Raw genomic sequence first — 22,313 nt, forward strand, 5'->3', positions numbered from 1 at the left:
AAGGAAGGATTGAGCATATATTACCTGGGAATTTGACATCGTTTAGCCATTGTTGGTGCTCAGTGAAAACCGCCAGGTGAAGTAACCAGAGTCACTAATCAAATGGGCGCTTTTTGAACAATGTGCTTTTCTAGGATGGCATGATTTATTGTTGGTGAGTGAGATTCACTGCAAGGATTTTGAAGTGCCTGTTTTCAAATCCCTCATTGAAATGTGAAGACAATTGATGGATACGCTAATATTCGATTGAGTTGACATCTACATTTGAACAATCTGTAGATATCTGAATCGAGCTAAAACACCACGAATCATAAACAAGAAAAACCAAAGGCTCACAAGAGAACCGACATTGAAACAGTTCTCTTCTACACAGAAAAACGAACATATTGCATATATTATACATCACTACCCATATTTACAGTTTGACGACGGTTTATCCAGTATATCCTGGCTGCCATGATCTTCATCAAAGACCAGCTCCACATGTTGAGAATCATAATCTGACACTCGTATTCTCGCCGTTCGCTGAAACGTACTCATCCGATGTATCCCTGTTGTTGTATTTTTCAAAGCAACCACAGAGGGGCTTGACTGTTGAGTAAGCGTCAGCAACTCGGGTATGGAGTCCCAGCAGCTGGAACTACGCCGCCGGACAACCAAGCGGAGTGTGTGAATGACCGCCATGACTAGATGTAAGAAGACGACAATAAGAGCAAGTACGTCGGTCGTAGAAGATACTTTGAAGGCGTAGCCTGTGATTTCTTGTCTGATGTGGAATTCGGTGAATGTAGACGTCGACACGGTAGAGGGGTTCTCGTATGCTTGTCCATCCTCCAGGAGTTCGGACTGATATGAAGATTTGCGCATATGGTACGAAACCGGATTGTACTTTTTTCTTTGAATCGGAACGGTGATGTTCAAGACTCGCCAGCTTCCAGCGCGGGATATGGCATCTGCAAAGACCGAAGCGAGTATGTGTTCGACATTTGGCACTAGAAACGAGTCGGATGTTGCCATAGACATGAGAGAAGATATCGTCGTTCTTGTTTCGGTGTCATTGAAATTCAGAGCATTGTTGTTTGTTACTGTCGTATTCCATGGCGTATCTATGCTCGTGTTGAGCTTTAAATTGACAGCGTCAAACCAGTCGGCAGTGATACGAAGTCGGCGCCAAGATTCTTGATGTCCAGCATCCAACCGGAACATGTCATATGCCCGATAAGATGTTTCAGATATGTCACCGGACTTGGGAGCTTTTGTGACCGAATAGATCTCTGGTTGCACCGCCTGAGCAAGGCCCACAGACAACGATCCTTTGGCCCATCTCGCATCAACAACACAAGCGGAAAGGTTGCGTTGACTATTATCTGGCATAGGGGCCTCAACTATGATGCCCAGAGTAGCAGTGGTCCACGTACTATCGGCCATATCCAAAGAAACAATTGACGGATGCGGTGTTTGCTGTAGAGACTGCAACGTCTCGTCTGGCAACTCTACCGTGTGCAATTCGGTAGGATAACCAGGGCTCTGATCATCAAAAATTAGATCGTTCGTGATCGCACTGCGGAACTCTGGAACGACAGGAAATTGGAGAGATGTCTGCCCGGACTCGAAGGGCTGCAAGGGGCTGCACACCACTCGCACTGCCGGAACCCATGTTTCGACTATAGATTTCATCTGATTGTAGTATCTGTATCTTCCAAAGCGGGAGCTAGAGTCGACAGGTATTGCGTCAGCAGCTGTTTGCCATTCGTCATTAATCCTAGCCGCAACCCACGCTACAGGACCATGAACGCCGGTTGCTGATGATTCCAGCGCTACTCTAGCTCTCTGTGCTGATGCTAGACTGTAGGGTGGTACTTGTCCTTCTGGACTCCAAATCAAGAATTCAGCTGGTGCGTATCGAGAGTCCTTAGGGGCCGACCACGGCCTGGGGTTGTCGGTCGAGGAAAATCTGTTTGCCAGCGCTATATACCCGCCGGCTGGGCAAAGCGCATTGGTGTATGCATTTGATGAAGAGCAGCTGGCCCCGAAAACACCAGCGCCAAGATCAGGCATGTAGTGTTTGATATCGAGTGTCGAGGGCCAAAGGTCTTCTGAACTGCCGTTGATCCAGTACTTGGTTCCCCCAGCAGGCCAAGTATGTTCGCGTGGTATAAGCAGAACCGCAACAGCAGGACCGGATGTCACAGCGATGAAGCCTGCGAGCACGACTAAGCAAAGTGTTGCTGCATTTCGTCTCACTGCCCCGTGACTTGAAAATGACCCGATAAAAGCTGTGGACCAGAAAAAGCTCAATTGGGTGAACAGTGCTCCTACCCCTACTAAACCAAAGGGAACGCCATTTCCGTCAATGAGATCATACCGAACTTTGTGCATAATAATGGCCGTAAGGCTTGCGATGATGAGAAGCTCTTGAATTTTGGCTGCGATCTGAAGAAGTGCCGTATACTCTGACGTCTTTCCTGATTCACCTGCGAGTTCAAATCCGATAAAATGACCGTGTATATTAATTATGATAAGGAACAAAGCGAAAGCACATGGCAAGATGTGTACCGCGCATCGCTGGAATGCAAGACGCAGTGATTCTGTTCTGACTGGTTTCTTCGGTTCGTGCGAAACATGGTAACGAAGAAGATGAGTTATTAAAACACAAAAGGCACCTAGGCCTATAGACCGGAGAAATGTTGCCAGGGGTGGATCGTATGAATGAATGTGACGTTTGTCACGTATGTTGTACATCCTGACAACTTAACGGAAAAAAGCTGGGTTCAAGGCAAACCTAACAATACCTATACTTCATGAATATAATCATGGCTATGGAGGCTCTGCTATGAAACCAGGCAGTCAGCTCGTCGGCGGCTATGTTGCTTGGCGGCGATATCTGCCAGGTATGACTGCGCCGCGTTGACGAGGGTTATTCGTTACCCCTGTCATTGGAGTAGCTGATTCAATCTGTATCAAACCTCATTTATGTCTTGCTAAAGTCTTGGTATAGTCTTACTATAGTCTTAGACAGAAGAAGATGACGATAGTCCCTCTTTTCTAGATGTAAGGTGAATACAGAGTACGGAGGTGGCTGCTAAAAGTTCACTCCTACATTGTGTTCTGTGGGACATAGTTACCTCGACCACGTGGTGAGTATGGTCTGTGGCGAATTGTTGTCATGTCGTGACTAGCATTGCGGATGCTGGCAGCCGATTCAATGCATACTATACAGCGCTCGTACTGATATTGCGCGTCGTTTGGGGGCGATTATTGCATGGCACAATCATTTCTAGTTTTTCCGCCCCACCACTTGCATCGCATCCCATCTGGGCTCTTTGCCAGAGCCAGTAGATGCGTCCTGCTATGGCGCTCAATATTCTTACAAGCATTGTCGGTTCTCAGCTTCACCGATAGCCGTCGTAACCTTATCAGTTTGGGGTCCAGATTCGCACGAGCGTCATCCTAGATCAAACCCCGGGTTTCTGCGGTGCCGCACTGATGTCGCAGAACAATATTTTTGAGCCACAACTGTTTCTGCCAAATAACGGATGTAGTAGCTGGGGTACTATTACAAAGCTCGCTGGTGAGGTTGGCCATCGGCTTTGGCACAATGGCTTTCGTGAGGGTGTCGGAACTTTTTTCTTCAGATATGCCTGTAAAGATACAGGGTTTCAAATTATCCTGGTGCAGTGCTGTCGCCGAGTGAGTGCTTCGGCAGATAAGAGGAGATGCTTGCGCAGCGCTTGGCGGAGTATTATGAGAGCACGATACCGTATACGGATATATTGCCGTTAATTTGGGGGATGAGGCGAAGAGAGATGGCTGAATATCCTGTAGTCGGGGGCACTGATAAAGGCTGTTTTGAGAGTGCGCAAGACTTCTTGGGAGAGGTAGGTAATAATTGTAGGTTCTTTTCAAACTCCTGCCAGGTTCAAGAAGTTAACTTGGCCAGTTGATTAAGAGTCCACAGACTTTGGTTGTTTGAAATTTGGAAGATTTTGCTAGGGCGAAGACTGAGTTATGTTCTGAGATGTAGACACAGTATTCCGTCCGCGCACCACCCGATAATTCATTGCGGGAAGATGAGAGTGGACATACAATTTTTTTTTGAAAAAATAATAACCAGGACTGATTATACCAATGTTTAAGGCTTAGTGTTTGTATGTAGCGAAATCCCTGGTGCGTCGTTTTTGCCCATCAACTTCTGTGACTATTGAAGTATTTATTAAAACACTGAGAGCGATGTCCATATGTCTGAGGCAACCGAACTTGTTTTTATCGGTTGAATGTACACTCGGTTTTGATTGATGGCTTTTCCTGATAGTGTGTTAGTGGCAAGGATGGCCGAGTGTAATCAGGTCCGATCAGGCTGGCAAAAGTAAAACTTTTGTAATCTCACCAAGCCCACATTTGAGATGATTTAAAAACAAGACTGAAATAAGGAGATCAAACAGCTCGGGCAAGATTGGCAGGGACTTACTTGATTTGGCTGAGGTTTGAGCTGCAGTCATCCATTTTCTCTATTGGGTGGACTGGGGATGTCGTGACCATTGCATAGAGCAGTTAGCATATGTGCCATACTAACATTTCCCGTTCTAGTATTCGCAATCGACGCCAAATGGAATACCGCAAAATTGTCTTAATTCGGTTTTGTAGTAAAGGAGTCCGTAGTCGTCTTGGTAGTCGGACAGAGGGTTACACAAACTCAACAACACGACTGAATCAGACACTGATGACGTCACAGTACGTGTCCATTCCTGCAACATTGAACATCACACACAGGAACAACAACCCAAGGAATCGACAGATGTAGTTGCAAATGGACACAGGGGCCCTTTCCTCCAGTTATCACTAGGCAAGATCGGTCCGTACCCTGTAGGCAAGCAAGACACGCATTTCTTGTTGCCTTGCAACCGCTTGATAAAAGCAACTACGAGAACCCAACAGCACTATTGCTATTCACAGAACGTCACGGAAGACACAAGAGTCATCTATTAATTTAACCGGCTATTATCGAAATGTTCACAGCCTTCTTGTCTATCCTTGCCCTCAGCACGGCATTAGGGGCAGCATGCAACGGTGGGGAGCAGAACACAACATGTGTGCTAGATACCGATCCACTACAACAGCCCTTCCCCTTCTTCTTTCCAACGCAAGATGCAGCAAATACCTCTGCCTTGTTTCAGATGCCGAAATGTCGAGGAGTCACGCTCGAAGAGGCCACTATCGACCAACTCCAAGGGTACCTAGGTGACGGAACCATCACATCTGTGGATCTCCTTAGATGCTACCTCGATAGAGTACACCAAGTTGACAAATACATCAATTCGATCATGGAACTTAATCCAGATGCCGAGAAGATAGCTATTGCACTTGACGCTGAGCGTGCTGCTGGTCATGTACGAGGCCCACTACATGGTATACCGTACATTGTCAAAGACAACATTGCGACCAAAGACCGGATGGAGACTACCGCAGGAAGCTGGATGCTAATAGGAAGCGTGGTACCTCGAGACGCACATGTTGTTGCAAAGTTACGGGAAGCAGGTGCTCTTCTCATGGGTAAAGCAACCATGTCTGAATGGGCTGATATGCGATCGAACAACTATTCAGAAGGGTACTCTGCAAGGGGTGGCCAGGCCAGGAGTCCATATAATCTAACCGTCAATCCTGGAGGAAGTAGTACGGGAAGTGCAGCAGCAGTAGCCGCGAATATCGTTACTTTCTCACTAGGCAAGCTCACGTCCTAGAAGACGTCTCTCCGATCCAACACTGACACACCACCAGGCACCGAAACCGACGGCAGCATCATCAACCCCGCAGAACGCAACGCTTTAGTCGGCATCAAACCTACCGTAGGCCTTACCTCCCGCGCTGGCGTAATCCCAGAAAGCATCCACCAAGACACCATCGGCACCTTCGCCCGCACCGTCCACGACGCCGCCTACGCCCTCGACGCAATCTACGGCATCGACCCCAACGACAACTACACCTCCGCCCAGCACGGCAAAACCCCGCAAGCCGGCTACACCTCCTTTCTCTCCAACGCCTCGGCCCTCAAAACCGCCACCTTTGGCCTCCCCTGGCATACCTTCTGGACACACACCCCACCCCCTCAACAATCCCACCTCCTCTCCCTCCTCGCCCTCCTCCAATCCTCCGGCGCCACCGTCTTCAACGAAACCGAACTCCCACACCACGCCACCATCATCTCCCCCGACGGCTGGAACTGGGACTACGGCTCCACCCGCGGCTACCCCAACGAATCCGAATACACAGTCGTCAAAACAGATTTCTACAACAACATCCGCGCCTACCTCTCCTCTCTCGAAAACACGTCCATCCGCTCCCTGGAAGACATAGTCGCGTACAACTACGCCAACGACGGTACCGAGGGCGGCAATCCCTGGCCCGGCGGTATACCCGCCTTTTACTCTGGCCAAGACGGCTTTCTCGCCTCCCTCGAAACAAGAGGTCTCATGGACGAAACGTACTTCCAGGCTCTGTCATTTATACAAAGAACAACGCGTGAGGAAGGAATTGATGCCGCTCTCGTGCACAACGGACGCAGAATCGATGCCCTGCTCGTGCCGCCGGATGTAGGCCAGACGTACCAGGTTGCGGCCCAGGCCGGGTATCCCATGGTTACGGTGCCGGCGGGGGTGGGCGAGGAGACGGGAATGCCGTTTGGATTGGGGATTATGGCGAGTGCGTGGGGGGAAGGGGATTTGTTGCGGTGGGCGAGTGCGATTGAGGATCTTTTGAGGGGGGAGCAAGGGAGGCCGGATATGCGGAGGTCGATGCCGAGGTGGTTTGGGTATCTGGAGAGGAATATTCCGGTTAGGAATTTGTAGGGTTGGTGGGGTTGGGCTGAGGTGTGTTGGCTGTTCATGTGGTTTGTTGAAGTCTCGAGAGGACGGGTGGGAATACAAATCTTACTATGGAACAGCTAGGTACGGCACAGCGATAAGACCAAATGTTTCGAGTAACCGAAAAGTGTGTGTATATCATTCAAATTACAACTCTAGCGTTTTTACCAAGCCAAACCGACGAATAGAAATAAATCTAAAAGATATCTTCCAAACCAGCCTCATCCCACGACGTTTCACCCTTTGCAACACGGTCTCTGATCTTCCAGTACTCGTGGTTGAAAACCCAGTACTCTTCACCGGTAATCTCGCATGTGCCCTTTGAGAACCATCTAGGCTGGAACTCTCTACCCTCTGACTCTCGCTGCCGCCGTGTAGCACGCTGTTTCTCTTCCACGCGGTTCTTTTCCGTGGCCGCAAAGTCGTACTCACCATCTTCCATGGCGCGCTGATCAGGCCGGAGTCGGGTGTCTGTTGGGGCAATAATCGGGCGCAACTTATCGTTGATGGCGTTGAGCGTCACGACAAACGGAGTAAGATTGAAGGGTATGCCGGTTGGACGCTCGTGGCACTGCCAGACGAGGAAAGCCTTGTTGTCATCGTGTTTTGACGGCTTACCGCCCTTGTCAATGTCTGCATCCTCAAAGCCAGGGGTGAATCTAGCGTAGATCTTGTCATTCCATCGCCCGCCGATGCTCCAGCGTACTCGGCCTTCTGCATCCATGACTTTTCCGATGACCTGGTATGCTGAAGAGGCTTTCCAGCCACGAGGTTTGAAATCCAGCAAACACTTCTCCCCGGTAGTCCAGTTGGTGATTTCCATGAGGCCGTAGTTGTCGATGACGGGGTTTCCGGTAATGATGCCGATGACGGTAGATGTGACCTTCTTCCACGTGTACATTTCTTCTTTTCCGCCTGTTGCAGTCGGTCGCAGTCGCAGGAACCAAGTACCCAGCGGGTTGATGTCGAAGGATTTGCCGTAAAACTTTGACTTTACCGCCGACTCGCCCTGCATTTTGTCAGATGATGTTATAAAGCTTAGATTTCAGAACGTACATAGTAATCCCATTTCTTGGACTCTGCAAAGGCAGCACCGATGGGTGGATGATGGCTGACCTGCTCAATGAAGAAGCGGTAGCCCTTGTCCGGCCTGGCATACTCATAAGTCTCAGCAAGGAGGGGATTGAAAGGCTTTGCGACACGCCCAATAGTAGAAGCGTATTCGGAAGCCGCAAATGCAGCGACATAAAGCAATCGTTCTGTGGAGTCTGATCGTTCGGCAGCAGTGTCGAGAAGATCAGTGTACTCCATATCCTCGGCCACACGTTGGAGGAGCGAGGTTGGCTCGTTGAAGGATACCGGCAACGTCATCTTGGTCATATCCTTGCCAATCATGGACTTGAGAATTCCCTAGCCAGCCGTTAGTATTGTGTAAAGTGGCAGTGAGATTGAACATACCCAAAGTGAAATCTTCGGCCTGTCATCTGCATCCATTGCCAGTCGCTTTCGTGGACCATCTTCGTAGCCTGCCCACGCAGTGGCAATTTCCATAGACTTTTTCTCTAATGGATCTTCGGAAGAATCTGGGGCGCCACTCTTCACTTCTTGAGGAGCGCTGGGAGCGGGCATCTCCACAACTTCGACTTCGCCAGCACCAATGGCGTCGAAGAACTCTTCGTCATCCTCAGACTCAGAGTCGGAGATGTGGGCTGCAATGTCTGCCAGGGTGGCCTTTTTCTTAATCTTCTGGTTTCGGGTGGATGCGCCTACGGGCGCTGTAGCCTCCTTTTGCTGCGCACCGTCTTCTTGTGCATCAGCGAATTCATCTTCGTCTTGCTTTGCTGGTATTCCAGCTTCGGTTTTCTCGAAGCCTTCCAACGCTTCCCGGAGTGCTTTTTTCTGCTTTCGCCGCTTTTCCTCCGACTCGCCTATCCTATTCTCAAGCTCTTCTTGTTCCTTTGCGACCTTGGCCATGCTCTCTTCCCACATGCGACGCACATTGGCTTCGCGATCTAGTCGGTATTGCCAGTAAGCATCACGGTCCCTGGATATTCTGAGGAGATCTCCGATGAGTCCTTTGAGGTTGCCAATGGCTGATTCGTACGAGGCCAGCGCTTGCAACATCATAGGGTCAGAAATCTGCATATTGGGCGATCGTTCCTTTTCTGTCTGCAGTGCTGCAGAAACAGAGGTTAACAAATCAAGCTGTAGCTTCGCGGACTGCGCAGTGATGTTAAAGGCATCCTTGCTCTGCGGTTTCATCTCGTGACTACTCGAATCGTCCCCATACTCATCGTCGTCGTCGTCATCGCCAGCAACAGTCGCTGTTCCCATGTGACTGACCAGCCTGTCAAGACCCTGGCTGTGCATACTAGGCTCGTAGGCGCTACCGGGATCTTCTGTGACACTGACCGCAGTTCGTGAAGACGTGGCATCAACGCTGTTCAAAGGAATGTTTAGATTGGATGCTGGGATATATTAGTATGTAGAGAGACGTCTTCTAGAGCAACTTACTGGTTGGATGCTGCTTGGAGCTGCCAGCTATCTTGGAGCTCCCAAGGCTGGAAGAGTCGCCCTCGCCCTTGATCTGCTCAATTTTGGCCTGCTTGAGCATCTCTTGGTCTTGAGTAGCTCGCTTTTCTTCTTCGCGCGCTTCGTCCTTGGCCCACTGAATCGCGTTGTTCAATGCCCAGTACCATCGTTTAGCCTCGACTTGATGATTTGCCTTGAGATGGTACTTTACAGACGATTTGCCTTGAATCTCAAAGCGCTGCTTGTCTTGGGGATCCATGTACAGCTTGGCGATGCGCATGTTAATCGCACCACGGCATGCAGATCCCGTATCATCCTGGTGCTTATAGTAGCTTAACACACCATCTTCAAGGACGAACCAACGCAGTTTGTACCCAGTCGTGTAGTTTGTCCACTTCTTCAGGTATCCCTTCATCTCGCGTGATTCCTTGACACCCATTCCAACCTCTGCAGCTGCTTGTCCTGGTGGTGCACCAGCGAGGATGGTCTTCTCTTGTATTCCTCTTTGTGCGGCTGCGGCTGCGGGTGATCGCTTCAAGATTGCGCGGGTACGGTCGTCCTTGGTGTAGTCCTGGGGAAGCTTACCCTTGCGATCGCGGCGAAATGGGTCGGCTCCGTTCAACAAGAGCAACTGAGCCAGCTTGACATCCTTTTTCTTTGCAGCTTCATGGAGAAGCGTGCCTCCAGCGTCAACAACAACCGGGTCAGTCGCTAGCTCGCCGCCATTGACATCGAGAGTGCTCTTGACCCGGTTATCCTGGAGGATCTTCTCCAGCCTATCCATGTCCCCTGACAAGACCATTTGTTGTATCCTCTTCACGTACGTGTCGATGAAAATGGACCGCGACAGCTGCAGGGCCTGGAAAATGTCTGGTGTACGGGCGAGATCTAGCGGGGTTTGACCGTTGTAGTTGGTCACCGAGTCGTTGATGCCGGGCTGGTCGAGTAGCATGCGCACAACTGCAGTGCGACCGAGTATGGCAGCAAGGTGGAGCGGTGTGTTGCCATCGCGGTCGCGGCCGTTGATGTCGACAGGTGAGTCGGATGATGCAGTGGCGTTTGACAGGACGAATTCAATTACTGGTAGCTCCGCACACTGAATAGCTAAGTGCAGGATTGAGGTTCCCTCTGTGCGTGCATTGGGGAGCTGTATTGACGACCTGCTACTCTCGCCATCGGCTGGGCTCGACTGCTCTCGGATTGCGCGTGATATAGCTGCCGTATCGCCATTCCGCAGCGACTCAAAAACCCTAAAGAGCTTCACTGACTGCTCGATTGAGGTTGCTTTTGTGGGAGAGGTGGGTGTCTGCTGGATGCTGGGAGACGAGGGACTGAGTGCGTCTTGGCTTGGGCCGGGGCCGGACATGCTAGTAGAAAGATGCGGGTTCTTTTTGGAGAGACTGCGGCCGTGTCCTGGCGCGTTGTATCCTTTGATCTGAGCAGCGTGCTGCGAGGTGGCCGACGTAGTTGAGCCTGGGGGAGAGTTGTCGCTAGGCTCGGGTGCGTCGCCGTCGGGCTTTGACGACACACGCGACAGGAGGTTCTTCACACTGGCCGACTTGGAGCGCTTATGCCTGTACAAGTAGGCAGTCAGCAATGGCCCTTAGCAGCTGCAAGCTGTGCCTTGTACACTGATCCCCGCCATGACGACTGGCAGGCTTGGAGCCGAGCACTTACCCTTCCATGGCCGCTTGATTGGCCGACCAAGCCAGAGATACAGCAGAACGCGTATAGGAACACAGCAAAGACGGAGGGCGGGGTTGCGGGTTCGATGTTCAATTGAAGTTGAGGGCACTGCACAAAGCAAGACTGTGCAACCGATGAATGTACTATGCATGGGCTTGGTAGCCAGGCTTCGTATATAGGGGTCTGGGCTTTGCTTGCGGCCAGGGAAACTGATAGCGGGGCGCTCGTCAAGCTTGGGGTTTCGTCAGAGGCGCGGGCTCACCAGCCACAACAGCCACAACAGCCAATCACGGCCGTCGACGTGCATGCAGCCTCAACGGGCGGTGCCTTGAGGGTCCTGCTAGCCAATCGCGCGCCTCGGAGCTTTGCACGCCGCCGCCGCCTATCACGTGCTCGTCGTCCCAGATTCTCTAGACTGAAGCAGTTGCTATGCTATGTTACATGCACTAATTTACACTTGTCTGGTACCTTATGACGCGTTCCCGCTAACGAGAACAACGGCGCTTCCTAGCTGTCGCCGCAGGTCTTCCCTTTGCACATCGTGTGTGTCTTCTACCTCACCCCACTGCACCGTCTGCCACTTGACTTCCAAACTGCTTGCCTCGGCCGCTTCGTTGATGCCAAAACGACTGCCCTCGGCGGCTGGCCGTGATTGGGCAAATGCCTCGCTCCATTCGTGCACCAGCCGTGCGCTGACGAGCAGGCTCTTGGATGCCAGCACTGCCCGCTCCAGCCCCGCAAGCTCGTAGGCAGGGAGGCCTGCACACCACCCGCGAATTACTTCCTGCGTCATCTTGGGCTGCTCCACGGGAATGATGGAGTTGGGGTCGAGCGTAGGCTTGATCTCTACGCCAGGGAACACGTGTGTCTGGAGATATGCAATGATGCCCATAGCAACCTCTTCCTGGATCTGGCGCAGCGTCTTCCCGTCCTGCAGTGTGTCGTTGATGACCTTTTCGGGAGCCCAGCAGAGCAGTGTGTCGGTAGAGAGCACACGCATAAAGTAGGCGAGGATGTCGTTCCGGATGTCGGTCTGCCCCGCCTTGTCCGCGGCCTCGATGTCAATGGCACGCGCAGCCAGCGAGGTCATGGGGATGTAGTCGTTCTTGAGCGCCTGCTGTGCGCTCATGAGAAGGTCCCATTCGAGGGCAATGGCAGCCGCGAGCTGGGGCTTGGAGGCGGGGACGGTGAGGATCTGCTTGTTGGGCATTCGGACGGGGCGGTGATCGAGGAAGACCTGCAGGCCGCCATGCGTCTCCTTGACCGAGACGTCTTTCCAGAAGCGCTTGGCCAGCATGCTCTTTGGCTTGTTGGAGGGGGTGTAGGACTCGCGCATCTCGCGCGCCTGCTTCATCATGTCGGCCTGCCGCCTCTTCCTCGCAACCCGCTGCGCTGCATCCGAAGGTTGGGCCTGGGGCGTCTCAGGTGGTGGGCCGGGCACTGTGCGACGTCAATGGGTGAATGGGCACATGTGGTGCAAAGCCGTGCGTACCTGACGGGTGAGGCAGAGGCGTGGCGCCCCGCGCAGCCGATGTGTGCAGACATTGGCACAGCGGCGGCCTGGCGTAGACTCGCTGTGGTGCAGCCAGGCGGATCTTTGCCAGTGCTGGGCGGATCGACTCCATGGTGGCGGCGGGTGGGATGGATTGTGTCGTATGGCCGACAATGGCGGGACGTCGAGTAGGCCCGGCGCGGCGACTTTTTTCCTTCGCTGGCGCATGGACATAGCGCCCTGTGAAATCTGGGGTTCTCCGCTCCACACGCACACACGCACACGCACACGCCGCACACGCAAGCCGCACCACCGCTCACCTCACCACCCCCGTCCGCCCCTTCTCGGTACTCGGGTGCTCCGTACTTACTACATACACCTGCACCTCCAAGCAGTCGTCGCAGCATCAGTCCATGGACCCACGCCGGCGCCTCTGAACATGCGCCTGCTTCCCCACAGCTTCTCGTCCCTCTGCATGTTCTCCACCCTCTGGTCTGGCTCGTCTCCGATCGGCCGTTGACGCGCTGCTGGCTGTCGCTACCCCACCCAGCACCTGCTCCCCTGCATCGCCGCATCCCGCCTTTGATGCGGCCCCTTCCGCCCATCTCTGGCCTCAAACTCTGCTTTTCATGAATCAAGCGGCCTCTCCGCCGGCCTCTGCGAATGCTGCCGTGCCCCAGCCCAAGCCCATCCGCTTCGTCACCAACCATGACGGGCCCTATGCCAAGCGCCGTCGCATCAACTCGGCCTGCTTGACATGTCGGAAGAAGAAGACGCGCTGTTCCGGTGAGGTCGCCCATGTCCAAAACACAGCCATTGATGCTGACAGTAGAATAGGTGAGCGCCCGGTTTGTGGTACCTGTACCCAAAACAAGCACGAGTGCGCTGGCTACGGCGACGACAATGGCGCGGGCGATGCGCAGAAGAATAGCAAGAAGGCTCCCTCCCGACGAGCAAGCACAGTATCCAACAACAGCACCTCAGCCCTGAAGAATGAGGCTCCTATTGATCCCCAGCTTACGCGACCGTCTATTCCACACACGACCTCCCAAGCGTCTGACTCCAGCACTGTCAATCCGTCACCCAAGCTGGATATCGCCACTGGCAGTTCCGGCCTGACTTTGAGCACGCGCAATAGGATGCCGTACTTTCGGTACTTTGGCCCCACCGCCATTGTGCCTGGCCTTAGGCAAATGGTCGTTAAGGTGCGCGGGAAACAACACGGAAGTGCGCAGACTACATCCGATCGTACGTATAAACCCAGGTTAGGTGTTGAACATTGTCGTCTGCAAAAACTATCGCCTAAACAATTCAACCTGAACTGCTGCTGACGTTACCAGCGCACATTGTCGAATCCTCACCTGCCCAGCCTTCCGTGGGCTCGCCACCTGCACAAGAAGCTCGTACCCCAATAGAGATACCCGTATACGATGCTTCGTCTATGTCTCCGAGTCCGCTCATCACCCACCTCTGCAAAGTCTTCTTCGCCCACCTTGGTTGCTCATTCCCGTTTCTGCAAAGAGAAAGGTTCATGCGCGACTTGGAGGAGAAGCAAGTGGATGCCATACTTGTAGACGCTGTTTGCGCCTTGGCGGCCCGATTCTCGACCCATCCCATGTTGACGGGTAACAATAATGATCAGAAAGACAGCGAGAATGAAGGCTCCAAGCTTCAACCCTCAGAATACGGCCAGGCATTTGCTCAAAGAGCAAAGTCCGCAATTCCAGACGCCTTTCCGTGCCCCAGTGTGGCGGTAGTGCAAGCTGCTCTTCTCCTCGCCTACGACGAATTCGGTGCAAGCCGCGATAGTGGCTTGTGGATGTATCTTGGAATAGCTATTCGCATGGCTCAAGATTTGGGAATGCAGTCTGTAGGAGGTCTCAAGTATGAAGGGCGCCACGGGCCAACGCCGAACTCGGTCAAGAGTAACCTAGAAGAGTCGCGGCAAGCGGAGCAGTCTGTATCACAAGACAATCGTGAAAGGAGTGCCGAAGAGCAGGAGCAGCGGGCGGCTGAGCGTGAGAGATTGGACACTTTCTGGTCAATCTTCTTCCTAGATCGAGTCATCTCATCTGGCACCGGGCGTCCAGTTACCCTGCGCGACCGCGACATCGAAATTTCCTTTCCTTCTCTGGATGAGGTCGATTCTTCCGGATGGCCACTTCCCTACCCTGCCTTGATCCGAGTCATTCATCTCTATGGACGCGTGACTGATTTGCTGAACCGCATCAGAAGTGCTGCCGACGTCACACCAGAACTTCACAAGCAATTGGGGGTTTGGGAGGACCGATTGACAAACATCTATCAAAATCTCTCGCCTAAGTTGCACTTCAATGCTGTAAACTTCCAACAATACGTCAAACTCAATCAGGGAACAAACTTCTTGTTGCTCCACTGCTGGTTCCATACACTCATCGTTCTGCTGCACCAACCGACACTATTGAGAACTTTCGAGGGTACGCCTCAGCCGCAATCCAATCATAGCCGAGAATTGTCCATGTCTTCTGCAAAGACTGTTGCCGATATCCTAGCTTTCACAGAGCTCATAGATGTGAAGACTGGCATGGGTAATCCGTTTACTAGGTTTGTGTTTCCATGTCCTATCTGTCTCAATGGTGAAACTAACACCACTTTAGTCAGCCCATATACATTGCTGCGTGTGCCTTTCTCAAGGAGACGGCTATCCACTCTGCATCGTCTCAACCCCATTCCGGACCTGCAAGCCCTAATCGAAATGAAGACAATGACCAGAAAGAATCCATTGGCAACTCGCTTGACCGTCTTGGAACTGCCAGTTCTTCCGTCAACGATCGCGAGCAGAAGCAGACTGCCGCCAAGCATACACTTCTTGCGTCTGCTGCCAACCAGAACTACCAACGTTGCTACCGTGCGCTAAAGGCCCTCGAGACCTACTGGGCAGGGGTCAAGTACATCATGACCGTGCTCGATCAAAAGGCGAAGGGGGTTTGCGATCCCCTGCTTTACACTGCGGAAGAGATGGAGAGCGCTTTGGAGGCACCCCGACCGGAACCATCATTCACTAGCCCAGGCTGGAGGAGGAAGCTTAGTTGGGGCACATACTTGACGGCTCAGAACTCGGATGCGGATGTTGCCAAGATGGCAGCTGCAATCAGGAAAGGTGCGCGATCTCCAAAGTTGCCTGGCTCACCAATGGTGCACCCTAGTCAAGGTATGTGGTTCATCCTGGCGGTTTCGAACGTCTCATTAACTTGTGCGTAGCAATAGGATGGTCGCTTACCGGAACCATGAACTCGCCTTCGACAAACGTAGCTGTCATGTACACTTCAGAGAACGGTGAAGGTCGAACCACAAAGCCACCACCTCCCCACCAAACACCAGCCAGCACACAACCTTCCATTGCATCCCTGATATCAGACCCGCCCATCAAATTCGAGCCACAAAAGTCTTTAACATCACCACAAAGCATCTCACGCTTCAGCTCATCATCGATGCCCCCACCCCCAACCAACCAAGCATACAGCAACATGCCTAACCCTGACCCAGTCATGGTCTCAGACGCCGACCTCCTCCTGAACCTGCACTCCCCCTTCTCCAGCAACTCCCCCGCCGTAGTCCGCACCCCAATCCCCACCCAACAACCTTTCACGCGTGGCCCTACGCAAATGCAGCCCCCACCTCCGCAAAACGATTTCTCGCCTACTTTTACTACGTTTCACGCCCCATCGAATCATGCTTTTGGGGATATGGTTATTGATACCCAAGACGTCGATATGTCGCTGCTTGGCGCGGATATGATGCCCTGGGACCTAGAGTATTTGCCACATGATATGCTGTCATTTGGCGATGCGTCGTTTGGGGGTGCGGGATTTGGAGGGGGTGATGGAACGGGGGGGAATGCGCCTGAATGAGTGAGGGTAAACGGGTGTCTGTGCAATATCGTTGGCTGCAATCTTTTATGATTGCAAAGATTTTTTTTCCTATACATGTATGATAAGAGAGTTTTATGCATCGATGGAATAAGTAATATTGAGATGATTTGGAGGAAAGAAAGAAAAAGGGAAGGGTATTTTATTCTTTTTGGCATTTAGGTTTTATGATACCATATTTTAATCCTTGTTCATTTTCTTCCTCGTTTTGTTGTACTATGCCTATTTGTCAAGGATATTTTAACAGAGAACCAAATTTAGTCAAACAAAACGCGTAAACTTGTTCATTCCCTTCTTTCTTTCTTTTTTTTTTAAAAAAAAACAAGTACACTTCAAACACTACTGCAGCATACCCTCCAAACTCTCACCAAGGATCTCCTCCATCCCGTTCTTCCATCGCTGACACTCGCGCTCAACAATCTCATCATCATCCTCCATAAGTTCACTAATGAATGGCAGCATCTCGGGCAACAAGCCCAACCACTCCTCGCCCAACCTCCGCGTAAGACTCTGTTCGCAAAGCACAGTCGCCAAGCGCGTGTTTCGATCCTCGCTTCGCATGTTCTTGAGCAGGATACTGTTCATCTCACGGTGGTTGTCCATGCTAGATGACGAGGCAGCGGCGAGATCGGTGATGGTGGGGATGACGTTGTTGGTGTTGTTTTCCGGTGTAGATGATGAAGCTGAGGGAAGGGAGAGGAGGGAAAGGAGAGGAGGCATGATGGTACCGAAGTGAGAAGGAGCTTGCCAGAAGCCGTCTTGGTCGTGCTGGAAGGACTTTTGGAGCGCGGAAAGGATGGCAGTGCGAGTGGAGACTTCCGTGTCGTTTTTGGCGAGGTGGGTGAGAATTTTGGCGGCAGGCTCAATTATGTAGCTTGAGTAGCTTGTTACGAGGGACTGGGAAGGTGTTAGTGATTGTAGATGATGAAGGTTTGGGTAGATGCATACCTTGAATTTGTCGAAGAAAGCTGCAAGGAACTTGTAGAAGGTGATGGCGCGTTGAGGCTTGGCTGGCAGTGGGCCTTCTTGATCTACAAGCTGCACGAAGAAAGGTCGGAATGTGGCATCGCTGAGCTTGAGAACCATCGCAATGACCGATTCAATCAGCGTGGCTTCGAGTTGCTCAGTTTCCTCCTCATCAATCTCTTCTTCAGCCTCCGATTGGAGAGTGTCCCGCATGCGGAATGTTTGTAGGAACAAGCTGAATAACGGCGAGCTCGCCTTGACGAGTTTGGCCTTAGTCTGAGCATTGATTGTGGACTGCAAAAGTTGGAGTTGTTCGAACAAGGCGTCGAAACCTTGAGAGGCAGCATTTGGCCATGTCGCCTTGATAGAAGAAAAGACTTCTTGTCCACTGAGATGCTCCGATACACTCTGGTAGAAGCTAGCGCGGGTTTCATCGCAAGCATCCTCCAGGTCGGCAGCAGCAGAACGTTGAGACAACCGCAAAGCAGTATCCAAGTACTCCCGCGAGAACATGTATCCCAGACGGTCGACAATGTTCGCAAGCAGGGTGAACACAGCATTGTGAAGGCCAGCCTTCTCTTCGTCAATCGCATTTGACAGGTACTCAAACGCAACGGGAACGATTGTAGGTAGTAGCGAGATGGCTTCGTCTTCAAGAACGTCGATGACAGAAGTCAGACAGATCAAAGACAAGATGCGAATTCTGTCGTCGCTGCTCGATAGCGATTCAGGACCGGCAATGGTTTGAGCCACTGATGATACAGCAGATACATCCTTCTTGCCGAAGCGCTCGATGATCCGGTCGATGCAACTGACCGAGACCATCTTCGCATCCATCTCAGATGTCTGTTGCAGAAGCGTTTGAACGCTAGGCAAGAAGGAGATGAGTGCTTCCACAGACTTGCGGTCATTTTGCTTAGCAGTGCCCGCTCGAAGCTCGACTGATTTGACTGCAGCGACCTGCACATGAGAGTCTGTGCTGGAGAGGATCAACTCAGCAGACTTGATGAGATCGGTCGTTGGCAAAAGATCCAAGCAACTGGCGAGAACACGACTGCATGCTGCATACGTCTTTGAGTTTGACGCCAGTTTCTTGGAAAGCTGGACGGTGGTTTCGATAATGTCTGCAAAGATCCTTCGTGGCCTTTCTGGGTCGTCCTTCTTTCGGTACGCTCTAGTGACGTGTGCTTTTACCTTGTCATCCAGGGCCAGATCGGTTAAGCATGTAAGCATGCTTTGGATTCCCGAATCAAACTTGTTCTCCTTTGCCTTCTCCTTTAGTCCAAAGAGTGTCTCCGCGACCTGTGGTTTCGGTCCGGTGGCATCGGTGAGTAGATCAAGGTAGCCCTTGAAGGTGACCAGGGTGTTGATAGGATCAAAGTAAAGCAACAAGTCTGCGCAGAACCTTCGTTGCTCCTTGCTATGGTACCGGTCGGCAAGCAGAGCAACGATAGCCGGGAGAGAGTCTTCGGGGCCCAGTGTGCGAGCCAACTGTGCAAACAGCTTCATCCTTCTGTGCAAGGGAATGTGTTCGAACGCCGCAGTAAAACTGAGCAGCAAGTCTGAAACTCCAGCAATGAAGTCCCTATGCTTTGAGCGAAGCGAAGCAGCCAATTGCGGTACGACGCGTGAGATTGTCTTATCAACAACCTGGGCTGAGTAGTCATCGTGCTGTCGAAGCAGAGTGGATCCGATGAAAGTGAAGATAGGCATAAGGTTGTGCAGAATAAGGTCAGGAACCCAAGAAGCAAGGTTTGAAATCAAAAGCAGAGCGCTATTCTGTACTTGCGGGCTGGAGGAGTGTCGGATGCAATCAATCAAAAGGTCTGCGCGCACTGCTGACTGATAGTCGACAGTGTCTGGCATCTCCTTCAGTGTCCTAACAATTGGACTTAACGACCCAAGGATGATACTCTGCAGGTATACCAATTCGGATTCCGACTGTTGCTTAAGCGGTTGCATTTCAGCAAAGATACCGAAAAGGCTCTTGAAAAGCTCTGGATGTTGTCCTGGATTAGATCCTTCGACCAATTCGAGTACCAATGTGAGTCTTCGAAGAAGACCTTGAACGTCATTTTGAGAAGAGAGTTCGACTCGGGCCATTTCGCTTCGGCTAGTCCGTCTCCGCTTCGCTGCTGGTGGTCCTCCGGGCATCGCGGTGGGCGACGGAACGCTGTCCAAGAAAGTAACAAGAATTTCAGAATCGAGATTAACGTTGCGTAGGATCTCTATGGATTGTTCTCTGCAAAGCTTGTCGAAAGACCCGTCGCTATCGCTCAAAGCCAAGCCCAGCATGCATTGGGCAAGGGAGTGTCGAGATTCAGACCGGAAAGCAGACCATGACGCCTGAATTCGACCGAAAGCAGCTATTACCAACACTTCTCGCTCTTTGTTAAGTGTTCCAGAGATGATATCTTGTAACAACTGGGCACTCTTTGCCTCCCTCGGTGTGATTGCAGCGAGGTGCGAGCACTCAGCATCATCAAGAGAGATGGCTTCGCTGCTGCACTGGTTTATTACGGCATCAATTGGAAGAGCAGACCATTCGTTCAACAATGGAAGGATGTAGTTCGTGCGGACCGTGTCTGAGACCTTTCCACGAATGTTGAACATTGGCAGCAAACACAACCGGACTTTTAGCAAGGGCGTACAGCCGGCGTGACTTGCGAAGAAGCCGAGTATGGCCGTTCGCGTTTGCATCTTGAAAGCTTGTTTAGGTTGGTTCTGCGACTGCGTTCCCTCGAGAACACTTCGGAGCGCAGGAATGATGAAATGCGCATCCATTACGCACTCCTCAAGCATCTGCTGGAGCATTGAGACAATAAAGATGTATACGTCTTCAGGCTTCAGCTCGGAGATGTTCTTAGAAGTTTGGCCGTACACGTCGGACTTGCCCCACGACTGAGCTTTTGATCTCGCAGAGGCCTTTTGCGACAAAAGGGTGATGCAAGCGGCAGCAGACCGCCGAATGAGGGGGGAGGGATCGGCGAGCGCATGCACAAAGTATGGCAAAAGGTTTTGCAGGGTATGAGCAACCTCTGATTTCTCGAATGACGATGCCGTAGCACGTAGAGCGGCGATACGAATGGCAACTGGGCGGTTACTGGTCCAGACACGGGCAAGGAAGGATAGATAGCGCGTTTGCTGAAGTGCAACCCCCTGGTGCAGTGCATCGGAGGCAAGGAATGGTTTAGCCTGTTTGGTCAATACTGCCTGCTCAAAAGCATGAGCAACTTCGGCGAATTCCTTTTCTGATCCTGCATTAAGGAAGCTGGTAGTTGTGATCTCAGGCACATCTACAACGGGCTTCTTAGTTGCCTCATCAACGTCAACCATCTCTTCGTCAGAATCTATTTCTTGAATATTCTCAATCTCGAATGTTTGCGTAATGGTGAGCCCGAGGGATTCCAAATCGACATTGTTCTGCTTTGCCGCATCCTGTAGCATGGATGACAGGTCCTTCGATTCGACTAGTTTGGTAACAACCTGAAGTAACTCTCCATGCATTTCAGAGCCTGGCACACTGTCGCGCAGAAGCTGGACTACCGCTGATAGTACGATTTGAATGCGGGATTTGCTGATCAGACCCGATGTGATAAGCTCATGGAAGATGGCATGGTTTTCCTCCGAGCCGACGTTGAGTGCACCAAGCGCGCATCCCAGTACAAGCCGCTCGGCTTGACACTGCTCGGATACACTCTTGAGCCTTTGCACAAGTTGCGGAACCCTGAGGAGCTTTTTTGCAACCTTGGTCGGAAGCTGTGCTTTGGAGCGCTCGTTTGCGATGATTGCTAAGCAACCTACGCAGGATTGGAGTGATGTTTCGTCATGAGCTGCAATCACAGCCTCCATCAGGCCATCCAAAACCTTGTCTCCAACCTTTGCCTGGTTCACCAGCATGATGACGATGGCGTAGCAGGCTAATACAGTGTCGGCTCCATGCTTGGCATGCATGCAACTATTAAGAACTGGAAGTAGATCTAAAACCAGCTTCTCGGTATTCTGGTCTTGGAGATGCTTTTTGCCGGAGTTTGAGTTGCTCAATATGCCGTAGATTGCCTCGACAGTGATTCCAGACCAGAAGGACAGCATGTGAGCAGCCTGGTGGCCTACCTCCACTACTTTGGCAACATATGCATGGTAGGCCTTGAAGAATTGAGGTGTATTGATGGCTGTGTAGGCAATGGTTCGCTGGGGTACATTGGTGGGGGCCTGGATATAAGGAAAGAGGAAGCGGATGGCGTGCGATGGCTGCGGGGGCAAGATAGATAGCAGGGCTAGGAATTGGGGTGTGTTGTGGTAAGGCAAGTAGGTGAAGACGAGGCATTCGGTGTTGTATTCATGGATTCTGTTTGCCATTAGCCATGCCAACAGCACGAACTTGTGCAGGCGAAATAGTGCTGTTCAACGTACCGGAATCGCCTTACAAGCCACTCCAGCGCCTTCTCTGCTGGCTTGAGCAGCAATCGGGGCCCAACCAGCGTGATGAAAGCCTCAAGTACAATATTGAGCTTAGCATTCTCATCCTTGGTCATCTGGGTGCGGTCTTCGGCTTTGCTCTGCTCGCTGAAGAGATTCTTGGAGAAGCGCAAAAACCTCGAATCCAGCGCGCACAGCTCCCGGTAGCCCTCGTAGCATATTAAATAGACATTTTCGAATGACTGTGATGCGGCGATCTTGGGTTCAAATAGTAGAGATTTGCCATGTGCCGCCTTCTGGGCGCGCAGGTCGAGCTGGTGGGTGCTCGAGGCCGCGATAGTCGCGAGCTGTTTCTGAAGCGCTGTCGCCATTTCCGGGAATTTTTCGTGTCGCACAAGATATCAAGGTTCGTTTTTGGAAATCCCGGAAGCCATAAGAGGCTGCGAAACAGCG

General features: G+C 51.8%; 5 protein-coding genes across 5 annotated transcripts; 2 read left to right on the plus strand and 3 right to left on the minus strand.

The window, feature by feature from the left end:
* Positions 1–405: 405 nt before the first annotated feature.
* PSV08DRAFT_170256 (uncharacterized protein) lies at positions 406–2,742 on the minus strand (the record flags this gene model as incomplete). The annotated part of the gene is made up of 1 exon (XM_014220005.1): positions 406–2,742. One exon carries the CDS (start codon positions 2,740–2,742, stop codon positions 406–408), a length of 2,337 nt encoding a protein of 778 aa, XP_014075480.1.
* A 2,264-nt stretch (positions 2,743–5,006) lies between these two features.
* Positions 5,007–6,842, plus strand: PSV08DRAFT_376876 (amidase signature domain-containing protein; the record flags this gene model as incomplete). The annotated part of the gene is made up of 2 exons (XM_014220006.1): positions 5,007–5,670; positions 5,776–6,842. The coding sequence occupies 2 exons, from the start codon at positions 5,007–5,009 to the stop codon at positions 6,840–6,842; spliced, it is 1,731 nt and encodes a 576-aa protein (XP_014075481.1).
* Positions 6,843–7,053: 211 nt separating this feature from the next.
* Positions 7,054–12,736, minus strand: PSV08DRAFT_406871 (Oxysterol-binding protein-domain-containing protein; the record flags this gene model as incomplete). Its single annotated transcript, XM_066093752.1, has 6 exons — positions 12,568–12,736; positions 11,552–12,515; positions 9,372–10,963; positions 8,316–9,325; positions 7,914–8,267; positions 7,054–7,866 (listed from the first exon to the last, which is right to left on the minus strand). The coding sequence occupies exons 1-6, from the start codon at positions 12,698–12,700 to the stop codon at positions 7,054–7,056; spliced, it is 4,866 nt and encodes a 1,621-aa protein (XP_065950049.1). The 5' UTR covers positions 12,701–12,736.
* A 460-nt stretch (positions 12,737–13,196) lies between these two features.
* On the plus strand, positions 13,197–16,681 carry PSV08DRAFT_214642 (fungal-specific transcription factor domain-containing protein; the record flags this gene model as incomplete). The annotated part of the gene is made up of 5 exons (XM_014220009.1): positions 13,197–13,358; positions 13,410–13,815; positions 13,908–15,150; positions 15,204–15,757; positions 15,808–16,681. 5 exons carry the CDS (start codon positions 13,197–13,199, stop codon positions 16,455–16,457), a joined length of 3,015 nt encoding a protein of 1,004 aa, XP_014075484.1. The 3' UTR covers positions 16,458–16,681.
* Positions 16,682–16,785: 104 nt separating this feature from the next.
* Positions 16,786–22,231, minus strand: PSV08DRAFT_214645 (uncharacterized protein; the record flags this gene model as incomplete). The annotated part of the gene is made up of 3 exons (XM_014220010.2): positions 16,786–17,372; positions 17,424–21,789; positions 21,855–22,231. The coding sequence occupies 3 exons, from the start codon at positions 22,229–22,231 to the stop codon at positions 16,815–16,817; spliced, it is 5,301 nt and encodes a 1,766-aa protein (XP_014075485.1). The 3' UTR covers positions 16,786–16,814.
* Between the last annotated feature and the right edge of the window lie 82 nt (positions 22,232–22,313).

This window comes from Bipolaris maydis (genome assembly GCF_028858645.1).
Source record: "Bipolaris maydis strain C4 unplaced genomic scaffold PSV08scaffold_1, whole genome shotgun sequence".
NCBI classification, from domain to species: Eukaryota; Fungi; Ascomycota; class Dothideomycetes; order Pleosporales; family Pleosporaceae; genus Bipolaris; species Bipolaris maydis.